The sequence below is a fragment of the Enoplosus armatus genome, chromosome 4 (assembly GCF_043641665.1).
Source record: "Enoplosus armatus isolate fEnoArm2 chromosome 4, fEnoArm2.hap1, whole genome shotgun sequence".
In the NCBI taxonomy this organism is placed as follows: Eukaryota; Metazoa; Chordata; class Actinopteri; order Centrarchiformes; family Enoplosidae; genus Enoplosus; species Enoplosus armatus.
In genome coordinates, this window is record NC_092183.1 from 2,172,072 (window position 1) to 2,191,092 (window position 19,021).

Here is a 19,021-nt window from a genome sequence, read left to right on the forward strand (position 1 = left end):
TCTTTTCATATAACTTGGCAAGAAAACAAAAAGCGTATTTCACAAAATATCAAAATATTCCATTGAAAATGCATTATTTGTTAGTTATATTGTTCAAAAACGGATTACAGGCTAGAAAATGAGTTTAGAAAGCCAGAAATCTGACCTCCTGGCCCAATAATCATTTAGAGATTTGTATTGATCGACAACCCTTCTCCCACCCTGGTCTTGATGGTACGACCACATGAACGAACTATGTGGACTTTTCTGCAGCTCGATCATTTTCAGGCAGCACATGACATTCGATCCCATGGCTGACTTCGCTGACTGTTCTCACCGGCGTCGATCAAATAACCAGGCAGCATCTGTTTTTTGTTTTTAACAGAGCAAAGAAAGCGATTGTAGCGCTTTATATTCTCTGTGGAGAGTCGAGCTTCGTTCTGATACAACTCTGCCCTCACCTGCTCCTGCTGTAAGTGTTTATTTATGAGATTTGGTCAGGTGAAGTACAAACAGATGAGACGCATTTGATGCCGGATGCTTGAAGAGTTTATAACATTATCACTTATCTCTTCCCTCCACATCTTTATTTCTCTTTATAGTTTAATTTCAGTTCTCCTACACTGGATAATTTGCTATGTACCAAACGAAAATTATAGAAGCCGTGCGTGTTTAAAAGAGAGGTGTTGAGGTCGTTTTTGAGGTTGAAGTTCGTGTCTTTCAGTCTGTATTGTTGAGCCCCTACATGTGAACCCGTGTTCATTGCCAGTCCACTGTTCTTCCATTTGACGTCATAATTTCAGCCACTTTTCTTCTCACAATTTGAAAATGTTGCATCTGACGCGCCGGCAGTTTAGGCAGCGCCTGCATGGATTCTGTACGTCTGTAAGCTGCCTCATGTTGCCTCAAAAATGTATAAATTGATGATTGTCTTACCTCTCTGAAAGTAAACTAACATAACTCCGACTCGTATTGTGTAGCAGTGTTGGCTGCCTCGGCTGCTGGTGCATCAGTGTCAAACAGGGCACAACGTAGACTTGCCGACAACACTGACTGAAAGACTTCATGGAAAAGGACAGTGCAAAGGCTTCAAATCAATATTGATTTAAATCAATAGGTGATAGTCTCATCAAAACCCAAATAATTCTCTATTAGCTTCATAAAAATGTTAATATATTATAGAGTGCAGATCAGCAGATATATCAGTGTCAGCACATACGTCAGCCAATAAGGAAAATGTCGGGTGCTGTACATAAACAACAAATTCAAACAAATATTAGATTAGTGTAAGATTTTTTAAATCATCAAATGTTTATATCAGCCTCAAGAATCCAGGATTGGTCGGGCTGTAACAGTCTCTACTCCCAAACCTTTATAATTACATCTTAGCCTAGCTGCTGATCTTAATATGCTAATGTTAACTGCTACTAGTTTCATGCTAATCATCAATCCAACTATGATAAATGTAGCTGAAATAAAAGTTTGTTTCTTTGATAAAACATAAAGCATAAAAACATTTCTCATTAATACACTGATGTGAAGCTAATCAGACATCAAAGTTTGCTAGTTAAATGATGTGGTAGGATTAGCTAAACTCAGCTCATGTATAAGCCGTGAAATGATTGGTTCTCTGTCATAAACGGCACACAAATTAACTATTAATTCAGCTAATTTCCTTTATTAAAAAGTTCAAATATTATTGCCCTTTTTAGTAAACATGTAAATGTAATTCTTGCCGCTGATAGCCGTGGTCGTAGCCTCTTCAAGCATCCTGTGTGTTGGAGACAGATTCAGTTTGCTTTGTGGCCTTTTGCTTATTCTATTTATTTAAGATATTTATCCCTCAGAGGTACAGTATGTGCTGCCGTTTCTATGCATCACTGTGACAGGCTTCGCCCACTGCCTTGACCAAACAAATGAAACAAAGCTAACCCGATTTCTGGTTACAAGCCTTTTTTAAAAGACGTTAAACCCAACATGGAAGTGTTTCATGTATTTGTCAAGTCATTCCCTCGTAGCAAAGACGTGCGCATTCACATATCAGCCTCCTACTGACCAACTCTTTTCTGTTACAACGGTAGAAGTGCATGGCACCGTGGTGAACTTGTGCACTATTTTAAATCCTGTAATTGCTAGCGGTATAAAAGAAGCCATAGAGAATCTAATATAGCCATAATAGTAAGAAAATATCTGTATTTTGAGTTTAGCAAATCATATTCTGTGATACTGAGCTCTAATGATGTCAGTGCAATAAAAGAAGAGGAAGAAGAGGAAGAAGAGGAGCGGCAGGGACGAAGCGTGAAGATGCATGCCCTGAAATCCAAATATTTCCTTCCAGTTCATTTTTGATATTTTTAAACTCACAGCTGAGTTTAAGAACATCAGCACGAGGGGAGAGCTGGAGGAACTATTGGGCACGATATCAAAATTAGAGGGGGGACTTTAAAGAGTAACTTAACACTAAATCCACTTTTAGAGTTAGTCATTTTATTGTGCTGTTAATGAATCTAGTCCCAGTCTTCACTGCAGTTCTTAGAGAAATATTGAGTAAATCTGTCACCTAGACCAAAAAGAATCTGTGACCACACGTTCACTCGTTTTGAACACCCGATCACTCTTTGTGTGTCTGCTTTCTCTTCACACACTCCATATCTACGGCTTTAATCATTTAACTACTGGTAATTCAATATAAACACATTTTGATTGGCTGAAATGTTGCTCAGTCTGTTGCCACCAGTGTTTGTTTTGAAACTGCTGGAGTCTCCAAACGAGGTTGATAATTACTTTGGATTATGAACTTTTAATCCATGAAGGTTTTTATAGGTTTGTAAATCTTTGCAGTGATTTTTACTTACATGATATCACATTTCATTTCAACTCTGTGGGCCAGTGAGAAACACTGACAAACGTGCAACAAAGTGGAAGCTAGAAAACTCTTTCGGCTTTCGCACCAGGTGAGCAATGATCATTCACGCTGGGCGCCGTCTTTGAGTCCCATATCCGTTTACTATAATGCATCCATGGTATATTGATAACAAGCCAGAGGAGCCATAACGCTTGCTTAAATGTTTTCAGGCTCAAAACTTCTGTTACGCTCACAGTTTCGTCCTCACTCGCACTCAAAACTGATTGTGCTTTGACAAATCTGTGCTCTGAAATGTTGCCTGGCAGGAACTTTAGCGCTCACTCGGTTCTTTTGTCATTTATTTACTTCCACATGTAGAGGGAGTAATTATCCGTCAGAGCTCTGATTGGAAGGAGGCGTGTTTAAGCTGTAACAGGGTGTTAAGTTGCTCTTTAAACAAGTAGGACAATATGTCCATTCATGGCCACGTGTCCTGCTGAAGTGTCCCTGAGCAAGATACTGAACCCTCCACCTGCTTTGGATAAGATGTCGGCTAAATTAGTGAAATATAAACAGGACAACCAGCCGGCGTTGATTTAGCTGCTGTAGCACTTTAAGTTTATGTTGCTGAATATTACATGTTACTCGTGTGTCAGTACTGTATTTATGTTTGTGTGTGAAGCATCCTGACTATGAATGTCAGTCTGTACAGATGTACTCTATAACAACATGCATATCATCACTGTTTTAATGTACTCTTGTTGTCAATAAATACAAACAGAACAAATACAGTAAAAAAATGTTTGTAAAATATCTTGATTATCAAATCTCAAATGAATTTTTAACAGTAAGAATAATGACATCAATATCCAAACAGTTACATGAAACAAAGGCCATTAGTGTTATAATGCGGGGTCACCACTCTCACCAGGCAACAACACAAACATTTACAGAAGAGAAAGTGGTGACCAGACCTGAGGAGAAACGTGCTTCAATCAGACACAGTGGTTTTCTTCTTTTATGGTGCAGTTCAGTTGGTCGGTGGTGTCTGACGGTGCCGTCTGGTCGCAGGTCAGACAGAATTTGGGGTGTTTCTGTGGTACATTTGTTCCCACACCACCGTCCTGCAGAGGCAGAAGAAGTCCCACGTGTTGCAGACGACTCCGCGGTCGAAAGGGTTCTCCTCGTCTCCGCAGTTCTTCAGGTACGAGATCCTGTGACGTGACATGAACTCCCAGGTGGTGCTGTTGATGGAGACCAGGTAGAGGTGGCAGCCCAGCAGCAGCACCACCACCACGGAGAAAACGCAGACAACGCCCAGCGCCGCCAAGTTGGCTCTGAACCACAGCTCCCACGTGACACTGGGTGAGATGCCGGACCTGAAAGAGACACACTAGTGTTAACGAGAAGTACGACAGCGGTGTTCTCTGCCCTGAACTGTGCCTCGCAGGCTGAGTGTCCTGCCAAGTCATGTCCAACCCCCAGCAAGTACCCATCATTCACATCACCACCAAATGCATCTAATGGTTACGTTAAGGTTGAAGTTATAGATCGTATAGATTAGACTTATGACATTTGGTTCTGAGGATTTAACACTCATCTATACATGACAGGGTTGAGCACATTCATTCATTTATGAACATGAGAATAAGGTCTGCCACACAAACACTCTAATATTAAAAAAAAGAGGACTGGCTAAGTAATATTAGAGAACAGGGAAGCAAACTTTCTGGAGTTACATGTAAGATTAGCAAGTTATCTTTATTTGGCTGGTTAGGCTAATTAACCATCAAAGTTCAAACTAGTCTATCGTGTATTTAGCTAGCCTAGCTAGCCTGTCTGCTGAACTGTCAATATCATGATTGCCCAAGAAAGACCCACTCATATATTTACATAAATGTCCTGCTGCTGGCAATTTCCAAAATCATGTCCCCTCCCACACATCACATCCCAACATCTGGAGAATTATCCTTCGTTTATTTCTCGTGCTTCCCAACCTTTTTGCCTCAAAATAAAGCAATCTCTACTTCATGTATACCATCATGTCTACCAGCTACAGTCTAAGGTCACAACACGCTCAACCAGAGAGTGACTTTTACCAGAAAAAAAAGAGGGCAAAGTTTAGAGGAAAGTCTGAAACAATTAGAACAACTCTGTGCAGCAGAAATACGTTTTTTTTTAAGCTTCCTTCTGTTAATCATCTTGTGACTCCTTGTGGGACAAATCTCTGGACCATAGCTGTAACTCCTTATATGTGCACGTCAGTCTGCCTTCCCTGTTCCAGCTGCCCTTGTGCTGGCCTCTCGTCACTGGCTTCCAGAATAGAGTTTTAGAATTAAATGACTTTAAGACCCTCAGTGTGCTGCCCCCTTCTTCAGTCTCAGAACCTTTTCAACCCTCAACTCTTCTCCAGGTCTTTGAGGTTTTCTGACATAAAACTGCTGCAGTCTGGACTGAAAGAAGAGATGCTGTTGTAGCCCCTAAATTATGGGACAGCCACCCTCTTAATATCAGCGGTGCTCCCACAATTGGTCTCTATCTATATTGCAGATTTTTAACCTTGCCTTGTGCAGCACTTTCATCAACTTCTTTTTATAAATACATTTACTCAACTTCTATACTTTCGTCTATATTCTATACTCAACGTCTATATTTTCACTGTAGTGGTTACCAAAGAGTTCCTTCTTTGCCATTTTGTTCAACTGCACCTTCACAGTTCTTCTGCGGCTCTACTCATTGAAGTTTAATCCAACCAATGAGTTGATTTCTGCCTCCAAGAGATGTGTCTATAACTAAACCTACAATCTACAACAAGCTTGAGGGTCACTTGAAATTTGAAATTGTACATGAGCACATAAAAGCCCCAGTTTACCTAATTACCTAAGTGTTACCTAATTTGGTCTACTGTTGTAGAGACAGAGCTGCAGAGCAGAGAACACCGTCACCATGTGATAATGTTTCACCACCAGATGAGAACATTTATCTTAAGGGCTATGGGGGGGGGGGGGGGGGGGGGGGGGGCAGACGTACAGAGCGATGTGAAGAGCCCACAGCAGAGCGAGCAGCTGCACCAGCAGGTAGACGATGAACCAGCGGTGGTTCCTCTCTCCCACACAGTTCTCGATCCAGGGACAGTGGTGGTCGAAGCGCCGAACGCAGCGCTTACACGTCTGACAGTGCTTTGCTCTCATTGGCTGCTGCTTGGAAAAGAGAAGGGGGGGGGGGGTTAAACCACTCCAGCAGTTGCAGCAGTTGTGTCTGCAGAGTCTGACATTCTGTATAATATCTTGCTGGTGCTGAACTCACAGCAGGGGAATAGTGCTGAATCGCTCACAGAAACACTTGTAAGAGCATCCAGACATGAAAAGATGCTCTAGGTCATGTTAACATGAGCAAAGTGGAAGTGAAATGCGAGCAGTTTGGAGGCCGGAGTAGACAGCCGCACTGATTCAAACTGAAGCGTATCCACGAGATGAACGACTGAAAACCATGACGTGTGGTTGACCTTCAGTTAAGATTCTTTCACACTAACATGGCATTCTTATAAAGCACTATATAAACAAGTACACATGTAGAGATCCCATGGAAAGAAAGGAGCAGTGAATGTGAATGAATATAAGCAGTACATCAAAATACTGGAATTTATTTAACCTATAAGTTAGATCTAACTTACAGCCTGATTGATCGCACTGATCTGAATCATCATGCAACAACAGGGTGACAACACGTTCCACCACAGTGAACATGTTGCCTGTTTGATATTATAAGTGTTTTAGACACAGCGAGGAGAAAAAGACACTGACACACATTCAGAAGCTGCTGAACACAGAGTGAGTGTGAGTCAGCTGGTTACCTGCAGCAGGCAGTATCCACAGCGCCGTAGCCGAGGGGGCGAAGTCTGAGGAATCATCGACTCCATTTCTTCATTTGAACCCTGAACGCCCTGCGCAACACAGACTGATGTGGGTCACACACATACGCACACACCTCCCACTGTGACCTTGACTTAAAGGATTATAGACTCATGTTATGGCATGTTTTAGTCCTTTTACTGAAAACCTTCATCACTCCATCACTGCTGACCATTTTCTAAGTTTCTAGATTAACTGCTACCCTGTAGGCAGCTATAGGTTAACACACATTTCAGAAAATCAACCTCCACAGACTTTAAAACGTGTGATAGGGTGACAAGACGTTTGGATTACTATTGCATCGTCGTGTAGCTGAAAGCAGAAAGTGCTTTTACATGCTGGTGGAAAGCTCCAGTATTTAAGGCCCGAGATTCATCTGCTGAACAGTAACCATTGTAGTGCAATACACACATTGTTCATGACATCTGTGTCTGCTGGGTCTTTTGTGGTGTGGGTTTTGTTAGTTAGTCTCACCTTGACAGTGTCAGTGAGAACAAAACCAGGGTCCATTAAAGAAACAGCAAAGTATAACAGCACCGACAGCACGACCAGGAGGAAGAACAGAACCGGCAGCAACAGCTCTCCTCGCTCCTCACACTTCCGCAGATCTACACACACACGTACACACACACACACACACACACACACACACACACACAATAGAGGCAAACCAGTCGAGCCAGATATGTTACAAGGTCTCAGGCCCTTGATACTGAGGCAATGATATTATGGAGTATTGGTGCTTCCATGCAATATTAAATCTGAATAGTATCTAATTTGTAATACAACAATATTACAATAACCAAACACCAGGACAACAAGCTATCTAATATAAAGATATTAAAGAAAACAGTAGCATGTCTATAACCCTGATGGCATCTAATGAAAGACGCTATTATGGAAAATGCAGGATCCAGAGTTCTTGGAGCTGGACCCATACTAGAGGCTAAAAGTCAGGATGTCTTGTCTTCTGCTGCTACAGTCCTTTTTTATATATACGTCTCTTTTGAGTCCTCGACCTTTATGGAAGTGCAACACTGAATCACTGGAGTGTTTTAGTATTAAATGTAATCTCCACCTCCATGTAATAAGAAAACACATAACCTTGGTGATGGCTTGCATGTTCCTTTATTTAACCAGGTGAAAGCCTACGATCACTAAGATTAAAACACATTTTTCAAGTGAGAGAATAAATAAAATGCAGTTATGGTGCACATAGAGGAGGTATTTCAGTTTTCAGGACTATCCAAACAGAGCAAAAGCAATACTTTCTGAATTTGAGCAACAACACTGGGACATCTGCCAGGGTCAGAGAACCTGGAGCTGGACAGGGAGTCCTGGAACAACCCATTGCCCTAGTGTGAGTGTACTTGGTGTTTTAGGAACCATGTGATCTGGTGTCAGGGGTGTCAAATTAGAAGTTGTCCCAGTTTGAATGAACTTACCGGTGTTGTGCAGGAACAGTATGAGGGTTATGACCCAGGTTAGGAGGGTGTGTGTGGCCCGAACCAGAAACCCGGTCCGAAACATGTTCTGCACCATTTTAATATATTTCATTAGCACCACTGCTAACTAGCTAGCTAACTCTTCAGCCTCGTTAGCTGTTTTTAAACAACATAGCTTGTTACGAAAACAAAACAAATACATACAAAGTCGAATACATTTTAACTACACTAGGAAATAAATGTGGAAGTTATAAAGTCATAATGTAGCTAACTACAGTAGTAAATGCACAATTCATGTGTTTTCTGTGTGGTTGTATTTTGTCCATCCTAGTGTCGCCGCTTCCGTGTTTTGATACGGGACGCTGCGTAGGACAAAATACGCGACCTGAACGCTGTAGAAAAACTCAAACGAGTTGTAATTATAATAATCCTACGTCAACTAATGTTATATAACGACCCTGTTTACTGCTCAGAGTCTAATCCCATACTGTCAAAGTATCTGATGTTTCCCGTTTTGCATTAATCTCGGCCTACGTATAATCCACAATGTGAGAATGTAATAAATTCTCAAGGTCACAAAATAAGCTGGCAAATGTACTAATATATAATGCGAACATAAACCACACCGTTTAATAAATCAGCCATTTTGGTAATTTATGCAACAGTTAGTCTGTCTTTTATCTTCTGCCCAGAAGAGAAACTTCCTGAAGCTTCTGGGGACAGCTGATTAGCTGAAAGAGGTTTTACTCTCCAGCAGTTTGTATTTATTTGTGTTTATTTAACATTTATTCTATGTAATCCAGTGTTATTACTGTGAAACAACTTGAGGTATCGTAGAACTATTGTACATCTATTATCTAACCCCCTAATCCTCCTCTTCACTGTAGGCATGTGAAGGTTAGAGCACCATTAAAGGATCATGCAGATACTTTTACTTATCTAGTTTTATCAGTCTCTGTTTCAGCCTCCACCCCAGTTCACTGGAGGTGTATTTGCAGGAAGTGTCCCCAAAGAATAATTTACAGAACACACTGTCGATGCAATTTGGGTGAACTGAGCCTTTTAAACACAGCTCTAACAATAAACCTTGATTACAAACCATTTCCTCAGCAGCTTCTGTGGTGTTCATGTCTTTTGGGATGGAGGGTAGAAATGGGGAAGATTCTTAACTAATGAGCTTTCACCTCATTAAGACGGTTGATTAAAATACTGTGCACCGACTATGGAACACCATGTCAATTAAATCTGAATTTTATTACACTGAACAACAGTGTTGGCTGACGTGAGGCATCCACATTTGTTTGATTTTCAGGCACTTCTGTTTTATTAAGTGCCAAGTCAGAAATATTAGAGCTTTCAGACAGTTGTAATCACTATTAACTGACAGAAACAGCTTAGAAAATGTGGTAATATATCAGCCTGTGGCAATTTTTCTTGAACGTAAACATATAAACAATCTTAATATAGTTTCTAAGTGACCTCAAACCTAATTTGGCAGTTCTGTACTGCAATTTCTTGTGACTGATCAACCAACATATAGACAGAGCTATTTAAAATAAGCTAATATCGGTAATAAGTAAATACGACTTGGATGTTGACATGAAAGCTATTTACAAATCAGAAAGTCATAATTATGATAAATCAGGCAAATGAGAAATTCAACCTTCATTAATCACTAACTAGTTTCAAATACATTTATCACAGATATAAAAACTCTAACATCAAAAAGCCACAGTCAAATTTCTCTTCTTGCTTAGTCACATGCATATTTCATATTTCCAAACAAGACACCAGCTGGTTTCTCTGGTCAGTTTCTGAACGCGTAATCAGCTGCTGCGGTTTGAAGTGACAACGATCCGCTCTCACGTCTACTTAACTCTGTACACAAAAAGAAGACATCCGAGACTCAGCGTTACAAGAATTTGCATTTATTTGCATCAAAATGGTCCATTAAAACAATACTAAAACTCATTCTTTTCAAAAGAATTCAATCTTAATACCTGGATTGATATGACATTCATTCAGAGGCCCTCCAGCATTGATTAAAGTGCAATATGTTGCTCCTCTTTTTCATACCTTGTTTTTGAGAGTATAAATGTTGAGACAAAAAAAAAAAAAAAAACAAACATACATGTGCGCTCTTCTGCAAATTAAACAATAATCTGCCCTTAAACCTGAGGTGAACATTAAGACATTTATACCTTCAAAAAGGGCAAAAGACACGTCTACACACATGAACAGACACAAGCTGAAGTGGTTTGCACAAACAAACTTATATTTCAGTTGCTCAAACAGCAGCAACAGCGACTCATGAGTACAAACTCCAACTCCCTTTTCAACACTTCAGACAACTACATTTAGTGTTTGATAGCCACATGTTAAGGCTGTTGCCTGGTGTTCGTTTCCCACCCTGAATACAGTCACACTGCATCTTAACACAGTTATCAATCGCACATTTGGCGCTATAGACGGGAAACATGTAGCATTATACCTCCTCTCTCTCCTCTGGACAATAAAAACAATAAATACAGGATGGATGGAAATAAATACCCCACAGTCAGTCATTGAGAAAATCCTGTGATCCATTCATTCATTCATTCAGGACAAGGGTGGAGAGACCTCAAACTCTCGTGTGCAAAATCCTCTCATTTGGGAACACATTCATTTATTCCTACAGGCAGAAGTGATAAAGAATAAAACTTCTTAAAGAGCTTATTAATGCTTCATCTGCCGTGTAAAAACTACCACTCTGAGTGAGAGTCGTTTTACGCAACACGAGTGCTGGTGATGAATCTTCAACTGACTGACCAAAGCTTTCAATGTCACACCAACATAAAGAAAGAAAAACAAAAACTGGACGCTTGCTCAGGCACCAAAACACAAAATGGCAGGAAGAGCAAAAACACTTGGTCCTCGATGTTTCTCTTTTAGCCCTCAACTTGTTTAAAACATAAATAGCAGCAGTCACGATCCCGACAACCTGAGCTCACAGAGTCCATATCCTCCACCGTGGCCTTTCCAACGTTCACTGCCCTTTCTCGTCTTTCGTCAGCTGACATTCACAGAATGAGAAGACTACACGAACCCCCAGAGGGGCCAAAGGTCCCTGGGATTCCCTAAGAGAGAGGGAGGGAGGGGGTGGTGGTAGTGGTGTTTGGGTGGGAGGGGATGAGGGCCACATCAAGCTTTGAAGTGACAACGAGAGGGTTAGTTTCAGCGCGATGTCACTCCCAGGTGCGTCTTCAGGTGCTCGTACACCACGTAGCTAATGCTGACAGCGGGGATGACTTTGAGGAAGTTGGGGGCCAGGCCTCTGTAGAGCCCCGTCGGGCCCTCTGTCTGCAAGATCTGCTTGAAGAGTCCAGTCATCGTCACCTGCTGGCTGCCCCCCGTCGCAGCTGTGAAGATGAAAAAATAAAACAGGTATAAAACAGAGCAAACGTTAGCCGAGCTCCTACTTACATGTTCATTTGGGTTTGAGACAACAAGTCACATACATATTTTTAAAAACAACTTATTTTTCACCTGTACTCTACTTGTTTAATGCAATTTGACCTTAAATGTATCAGGTCATTATCTGCCTTTTTATTAGCCAATGCAATTACTGAACCATGTCATCCACCTCTGATAGGAATGTCCCTCCCTGAGCACAGAAACATCAAACTAGGGCGCGGCTACTTCTTTTTAGAAACGCGTTAACTCTTCACGTCAAATGAATGTGAACCATGTTGGTCTAAACAACATGTCTGGTGTTTGTCTACGCCATGATTACTACAGTTATCTGGGACAAAACTCAAAGGAGGCACCATTTTCCAGCCAAGACATTTAAAGTGTTAAGACACTAAATGTTCATAAATCTGTTCACACGTTCATTAGTTCAGTTGAAGGGCAGAGGCCTCACCTTGTGCTTGCATGCGGGTGCGGACCAGAGCCAGGGGATAACTGGCGAGCTGACCGCAGGTGCTGGACACGGTGCCGCAGGCCAGCAGGACGAACACACCGGGGTCTGTGCCGTTGGTGCCGTACTGCTGCAGGTAGCTGTTTTTCAGTGTCTGAGGGGGGGGGGGGAAGTGCGAGATAAGATAAGGACCAAATTCTCTCCACTGCGTTTATCTGTTGCGCTCTCATTTTCCTCAGGATTATATAATTTGGTCATTCAGATTCTGTTATGTAACTCAGTCGTGTGTTTGGTGCCTTCAAGGCTTTCTTCATCATTATATATTGTGTGAATATCGCCTGAACAAATACTTCTTATCAGCGTGCAAAGTTAAAGCTGTAAATGTGCTGTATTTGCAGTCACAATAACAAACGGTATGTGTTTCTTAGTTGTACAGTGTGTGTAGTAGTGACTGCTCACCTCGTACACTGCCAGGTCGATGCCTGCGTAGGGGATGATGCCCAACATGTTGGGGACGTAGCCTCTGTAAAACGCTCCAAGTCCGTCTCTCCTGAAAATCTGCTTAGCACAGTCTGAGATACCAGAGTACTGCCCGGTCGTCCTCAGAGCAAGACGGGTTTTCAGGACCTGGGGACAGATTCAGTAAAGAAAATGTCAGAGTCTCATTTAACTGTAAAGTCTTGAGAAGGTTTCCTGAAGGCGTTTCAGAGCAGATGTAATTAAACTAATAATCACCTCCATGGGGTAGATCGTGCTCTGGGCGATCACTCCGGCCAGAGATCCAGCAACAAACCGCTCCAGGATGCTCAGAGTCTTGTTATCGCTGCCGATTAAGCGTTTAATCTGGAGAAGCCAGTTGAGAAAGAAAACACATTAGTGAATGGACCAAGAACACCAAGCGTCGGTTACACAGCACAGCGACAGCCACTCGTCTTACCTGCTCATACGCCATGAACTTGAGGGCCGTCTCGGGGGCTATTTTGATGATGTTCACACCATTCCCTCTCCACAACGACCTCATGCCGCCCTCTTTGATCATCTGCATCATCCCGGTCATGATGCACATGTTGTTGGTTCTGGATCCATAAACCTGAGATATAGATATAATCAATGAGATGGAAGATCAGCCCTAAACCTCTCTCTGCACTGGCAGGGAACCAACTGCTCTTTGTAGATCTGGCTTGATTAAACTGGTTGGTGAAATAATGACGTTATATTATAATGGCAGTTGAATTTTGGGATGACTCAGGCACGATGCCATGTAGGTCAGGGTTTATCTTTTGACCTGAAAACTGGGCCAACTAGGTTTGTCCAATTCATCGATGGGAAAATAACTAAAAAAGCACATAAACCCTAATCAATAGGTCTCAAAGTCGACAAGATTGTGCCACATGGAACACTTGGCAACTGACGCAAATCAGGGCCATTGACACAGATCCTGAACCTGCACAGACAGACCTTCATCCCCTTAATGACTGACGTTTACGCAGTCGAGGGTGTGACGACCGTATGGGTGCCGTGATTGGTCGGCCGCGTGGCCTGGCTTTCACACACTATCAAGCCCCTGGACTTTGGCCCCCACTCTTACACACCGGCTATTGAACATTAACTTGTTTATGGCCTAAGTTAATGGTAACTCGCACTTGAGCAATTTGTTGCAACTTTCTTCTTGACTTTGATTTTTTCTCCTGCGGTTATGAAATGACCTTGATTGTGGCCTCAAGGAGAGCCTCAGTCACATCAATGCAATTCAGTCAATTTTAATTTCAGGGTTTAAATCTTGTGATTCAACGTGGTGGTGATGGTGGTGGTGGGGGGGGGGTCATACCACCCACAAAGCTGATGATTTCTATACTTTCCCCACAGTAAAACTTTTAGGAGGTCCCACCTGTGATTTATGAAAGCTTGACTTAGTTGTCTTACCTGCATCATGACTTTGAGGCGGTCCAGGGGGGCAGTGCAGGTCCTTGAAACAGCTCCAGCTCCTCCACCTGCAACCAGATGCCTCCACCACATCCCAGTCCGCTTCTCCTCTATGGTGAACTCATCAGGCACCATCAGATTCTCACCCACATCAAATATCTGCCAGGGAAAGAAACATGAAGAATTATTATTATTATGATGTATGGAGTAGATACTGGTGGCGGTTGGAAGATGACAGAATCCTCTTTTCACTTCAGGAAGACACGAGAAAGGTAACCGACTAGAAGAGGTCAGTGTCATGATGACAACTTCTGGGTGTTTAGAAGAACTTATATTTTTTGTTTTTTTCATCTGTCATTAGAGTTCCCATTCTTAACAAAACATCCTGTCAGTCGGTATAAAAACTTCACATGGGGCACTGAAACTGAACTCTGCACATGACCGCCGAACATGCGTCACCAGACTCTGCTGCCACAGTTAAGATCTAAGGTCTGTTTTCACAGACGCTGCAGGTCAGGATTTAATCGATTTGCCTGGACATGGCCACTCTGCACTGCTTCGAAACCTGAGCCGTAACTTTAATGAGGCTCAACAGGCAAAGGGTGCGAGTCCATAAGGAGACACGTTTCGAAATGATCTAGGTCAGGAGCAGAAATGGGTTACAAGTGGATCAGACTAAACCTGCAGCTGTGGATCTATGCCATCTCTGGTCCCCTTTATCAGGAGTCTGAATTTTTTTTAAAAACACCACAAAAAGGACAATATTGTACGGCAATCAAATCTAAATAATACTTTCCAGTTTGTTTTAGATCTCATTCTGAGATTCATATTGGATTCATCGTCGTAACTCAACAGGCTCCTCATCATAAATAGCAGAGGTGTCACTCTGGGACATACTGGCTCTGCGGTGGAGATTAAACATGTGACCACAAAGAGTTCAAGAATTTTCTCACAAACGAAAAATGATCCAACAGCTCAAGTCTCATCAGTAAATTGGCTACGTTTTGTTTGTCCTCCCAGGAGAAGTAACGCCAGCTCTATTCTTGGACCTGGTTCAGCCCATCAGTGTCTCCTCTGGGAAAAAGGAGAGGCTGCTAGACTCATTAGACGGCACAGCCTTGAAATAACTTGTACAACACCCAAGATCACACTGTCCTCCTACAGGAGCTGTGCTACATTACTTTAGTCTCCACCTGATCTATCTGGCGGCTGCTCCCTTTTACATAACAGCTACAAACTGACAAATCCTTCAGACATAATCCTCTCAGAATGGGACCAATTCCTTTCGTAGCCTAATGGGTGTTAATTGCTGACGCACAGCTTGTTCTGATTGAGCCTTTCAGGAAATTTGCTTTTCAATTGACCTGTTTTCTTCCAGACAGGAAGAAGGTGCACCGCCTTGGGTGCTTTGATTAGTTTCAGCTTGTGTGATAGCATTATCGGATGCCCTAATTTAATTTTACGTAACACCAACTCCTGATACCAACAGTGGACTTTTCTAGTTCTGTCCACATTCATTTATATTTGTCATACTAATGATTCAGATCTTCCCTGTTTGGGTTGTGAAAGAGCACCTTTGTTCCAGCTCAGCTGTCTTTACATATTTTCCCTCTTGGGCAAAACTTGTGGTTGCAGTATTGTATTGCAGATTGTTGAACTAACCGTGGAGTGTTTCCAGTAGAGGATGATCTCAGGAATGTTCTCCGTCTTCTCCACCATGGGGTAGTTGCTCCAGTCTTCACTGCTGATAGTTATCATTCCGTTCTTATCCATGCTTTAAAAAAAATTGATAAAAACACAAGTAAGACATTGAGCCCCTTCATCCAACAATCCAAGATTGCAGTGGATGAAATGGATGAATGAAATTACCTCTTAAGGGCTTTCTCCGCATGCTGAGGGGAAATATGCACACCGAGGTCCTGAAGAGACTGCATGAACTCCTTAGGATCAACACGGCCTTAAAAGGAAACAAAGACCAGGTGTGAGAAGAAGGATCTCATACTGTAGGTGAACTACTGGCACAAAGTGAAAGATGAAACCAAATGAGCACTGACACATAACAAAACCGGGGCAGCAGCTGCATACCTGCATTCTTCCGGTTGAGGCTTTTCACCACAAGCTTCAGATCTTTCTCATAGTCTTGCAGATAATGAACAAACTCCTCAAAGTCCAGCTGTCCATCTGAGTCCTTTTCTTCCCTTTTGAGGGTTTTCTATAAAAATAAAAATGTAAATCAGACAAGGTGCTCCGTTTTAAGTCAGATAAGAGGACAGAGTACAGTTTGAATATCGAGGTTTTGTTGTGGGACAAAGAATAACATTTTATTGATGTACAGTGTGGTGTTAAACAGTTTTACATAGTTTCAGCAGCTGATGACATCTTGCAGTGGTATGCAGAGGAGTCGCTGACTTATTAAAACAATTTAACACTTCTGGAACAAGTACAACAAGTTCTGAAATGTACTCTGTCTAAATGCCAAACCCGCAGCCCTGAATATGACCGGAGATTTAAAAAGGTGCACCGGCTTGCCTTTCATGACCTCTCAGGACAGCATTATGACCGTCTGCCAAGCCGCGGTACTCTTGACGGTCTTGAATGACTGGATGACGTCTGTTCCTCTTGGACTTGAGTGGGGGATAATTAGGTCGTAACAACGTGGTCTATCTTCGACCTCAAGCGCAGGCCGGCCTGCCAACTATTTCAATCCAGTCTAAGCTCAAACAACCTGAGCTAAAACGAGACGAGGACACCGGCAGTGCAGGACTGATACCTGACCCGCTGCCCACAGTGCAGGCATATGACCGTCCCACAGTAATGATCCTCTGCAGGACATTCCGCTCTCTGCCCTTCACACTAAACTACCTGCATAAGTGCATAAATGTAACTTACAGCACCGTCAAAGAGGAATGCCATGTCACATATTTTAAGAGTTTACATTATACAATTTTTGTACTTCAGGACACGATGGGTCAGTGTTCCCAGAAACCCAAAAGAGAAAGCCATAAACTGTTGCAGCTGCTTTACCGACAACAAAACGGGGAAGTAGGCTTTGCTGGAGGAATGGGGTGCTAACTGAAGTCGATGAACAAAAATGTGAAACTCAGCTCAGTGTCCAAGTGATTGCAGATGGAGCATGAGTTACAGCCCAGGCACATGTGCATGTGTAAATAAGATAAAATCCCGAGAGGCGAAAGGTTGCCTGTGACTGTAGAACTAAAGATACGATCTAAAATGAATAAATACGCGTGATATTCAAAAGCTATAGTCATTACAATACTATGTGCATTCTGCAAATGAACACTATATGTGCAAAGTAATGAGTCAAGTCGTGCAATGCCTGAACAGTTCCAGTCATTTGCATTTCATAGCTGAAAAAAATCCTCTTATGTGTGCATTTGACGCTATTTTAACTTTGTTGTGCATTTCAGAAATTGATTCATCCATCAGTCTCCTTTCACTTTAAGGAGACACTTGCCTATAGCAGCAGATACGGTCTCCAGCTACTTTCGAAATCCATTAAAACAGCATAGCATAAATTCCTTTTTAGGGTGGATTTTCTCTGCAACATGAATGAGACAGCTCGCGCCTGCTCCGCTCAGGTCGGGTCAGTTTTAAAAATGAACCGCAATTAGATTGTAACGATGAAAATACTACCTTTAAATAAAATAAGATTACGTCAACGTTGTATCAACAGTTATAGCAACGTTTTTCACAAAAACTGTGAACACAATGTTCTCGTCTCCAGAAGCCGGTCAGGTTCGCGGCCTACTCGTAAGGCTTTTCGCTAACGTTTCCCCATGCTAATCCTTCCGGCGCCCGGAAAGAAAGGATTTAGTGACGGTCAAAGTAATGGGATTTAAAGAAGTAGGTAAATGCAAATGCTAAATATACTGTCCTTTGACATATAAAGCTATAAAAAGTTAGTTTTGAGTGATTTTCTCTTACCTTTCGCCATCTTTGGTAGGTTGAAAACTCCTGGGACGGAAGGAGCACGCTCAATTTGTTAAAAAGAGACTTCAGCTCCGACGGCAGTCCGTTAGACTCAAAATATTCCACTTCAATCGGGTCTGAGTTAGACACAGGGACGTAAAGGCACAGGCCGAGCATGTTTGGCTCCGGAAAATTTAAAAGAAACTACAATAAATAAATAAATAGCACACCGCGGGGTCTCTCTCTCTCTCTCTCAAACGGCGTGTACTGAAATGCCGGTAAGGAAGCGCCGGCTTCTAAAGAGTGACAAGAGGTCACGCCCCTTCCAGGAATAGGTCATCGTCATTGGCTCCTCAAGCTGTCCCGCCGACAACACTAACGTAATTTTACTACTGACCAATCGCTGAGGCCACCCATTGATGGGCTCGGCCGATCCCGCCTTCTTCTTGCGTCAAGAAACGGTCAATGGCCGACCAATCCCGTACCTCCTTTCATCCCACGTGTGAAATATTGACCAATCCTGTTTTGTTTCATTCAAACAGTGGAAGAAGCGGACACGGGCTGCTTGGCGGTACATGAGCACTACTAATGCTACCAGTGACAGAAAAATAATAATAACAATAAAAGTTATTTCGGATAACTACTTCAGCTGCTGACATAATAACAATAATGATATCAATAATAACACAGAACCAAGAAAAAATAAAGTAAGAAAACAAAAAAAGACTAATTAAATTCAACAAGGGACATGAACAGATGAAATAGAGATTAAATAAACGAATTATATGAATAATCATAAGGAGAACAAGTCTTTATTTGTATAGCACATTTACATGTGTTTATCATCAATATTTATTTGAGGTTTTTGCATCAAACGTTTATAACCTTAAATAGCTAAAAATGTGTTTATTTATGTGTAAGTGAGTAATTAAGCTTCATCTTCAACTTTATTATTATCCCAAAGAAAATTTGGTTTGCTGCCTGGTATTATACACAAGATGCACCGAGTTAATTAATATTTTTCAGTTAGAATAAGTAACACACAACAACAGTAAAAACAACCAGTGGAAACAAAGTAAAACATGTTTAT

The 19,021-nt window shown here is 41.9% G+C and overlaps 2 protein-coding genes across 5 annotated transcripts; both read right to left on the bottom strand.

Moving 5' to 3' along the window:
• Nucleotides 1-3,667: 3,667 nt before the first annotated feature.
• Nucleotides 3,668-8,292, bottom strand: LOC139284582 (palmitoyltransferase ZDHHC12-B-like). Of its 4 annotated transcripts, none has more exons than XM_070904912.1 (5): nucleotides 8,181-8,292; nucleotides 7,210-7,343; nucleotides 6,678-6,767; nucleotides 5,855-6,021; nucleotides 3,668-4,203 (listed from the first exon to the last, which is right to left on the bottom strand). In XM_070904912.1, exons 1-5 carry the CDS (start codon nucleotides 8,290-8,292, stop codon nucleotides 3,897-3,899), a joined length of 810 nt encoding a protein of 269 aa, XP_070761013.1. In that variant the 3' UTR covers nucleotides 3,668-3,896. The 4 variants fall into 4 exon arrangements, with proteins under 4 accessions (XP_070761013.1, XP_070761015.1, XP_070761014.1 ...); XM_070904914.1 differs by having other exon boundaries at nucleotides 6,678-6,780; nucleotides 7,217-7,343; nucleotides 8,181-8,277; XM_070904913.1 differs by having other exon boundaries at nucleotides 6,678-6,778; nucleotides 7,209-7,343; nucleotides 8,181-8,277.
• A 1,800-nt stretch (nucleotides 8,293-10,092) lies between these two features.
• On the bottom strand, nucleotides 10,093-18,172 carry slc25a25a (solute carrier family 25 member 25a). Its single transcript, XM_070903628.1, has 10 exons — nucleotides 17,947-18,172; nucleotides 16,087-16,213; nucleotides 15,871-15,958; nucleotides 15,664-15,775; nucleotides 14,002-14,160; nucleotides 13,016-13,168; nucleotides 12,814-12,921; nucleotides 12,538-12,705; nucleotides 12,082-12,232; nucleotides 10,093-11,578 (listed from the first exon to the last, which is right to left on the bottom strand). The coding sequence occupies exons 1-10, from the start codon at nucleotides 18,106-18,108 to the stop codon at nucleotides 11,394-11,396; spliced, it is 1,413 nt and encodes a 470-aa protein (XP_070759729.1). The 5' UTR covers nucleotides 18,109-18,172; the 3' UTR covers nucleotides 10,093-11,393.
• Nucleotides 18,173-19,021: the final 849 nt, after the last annotated feature.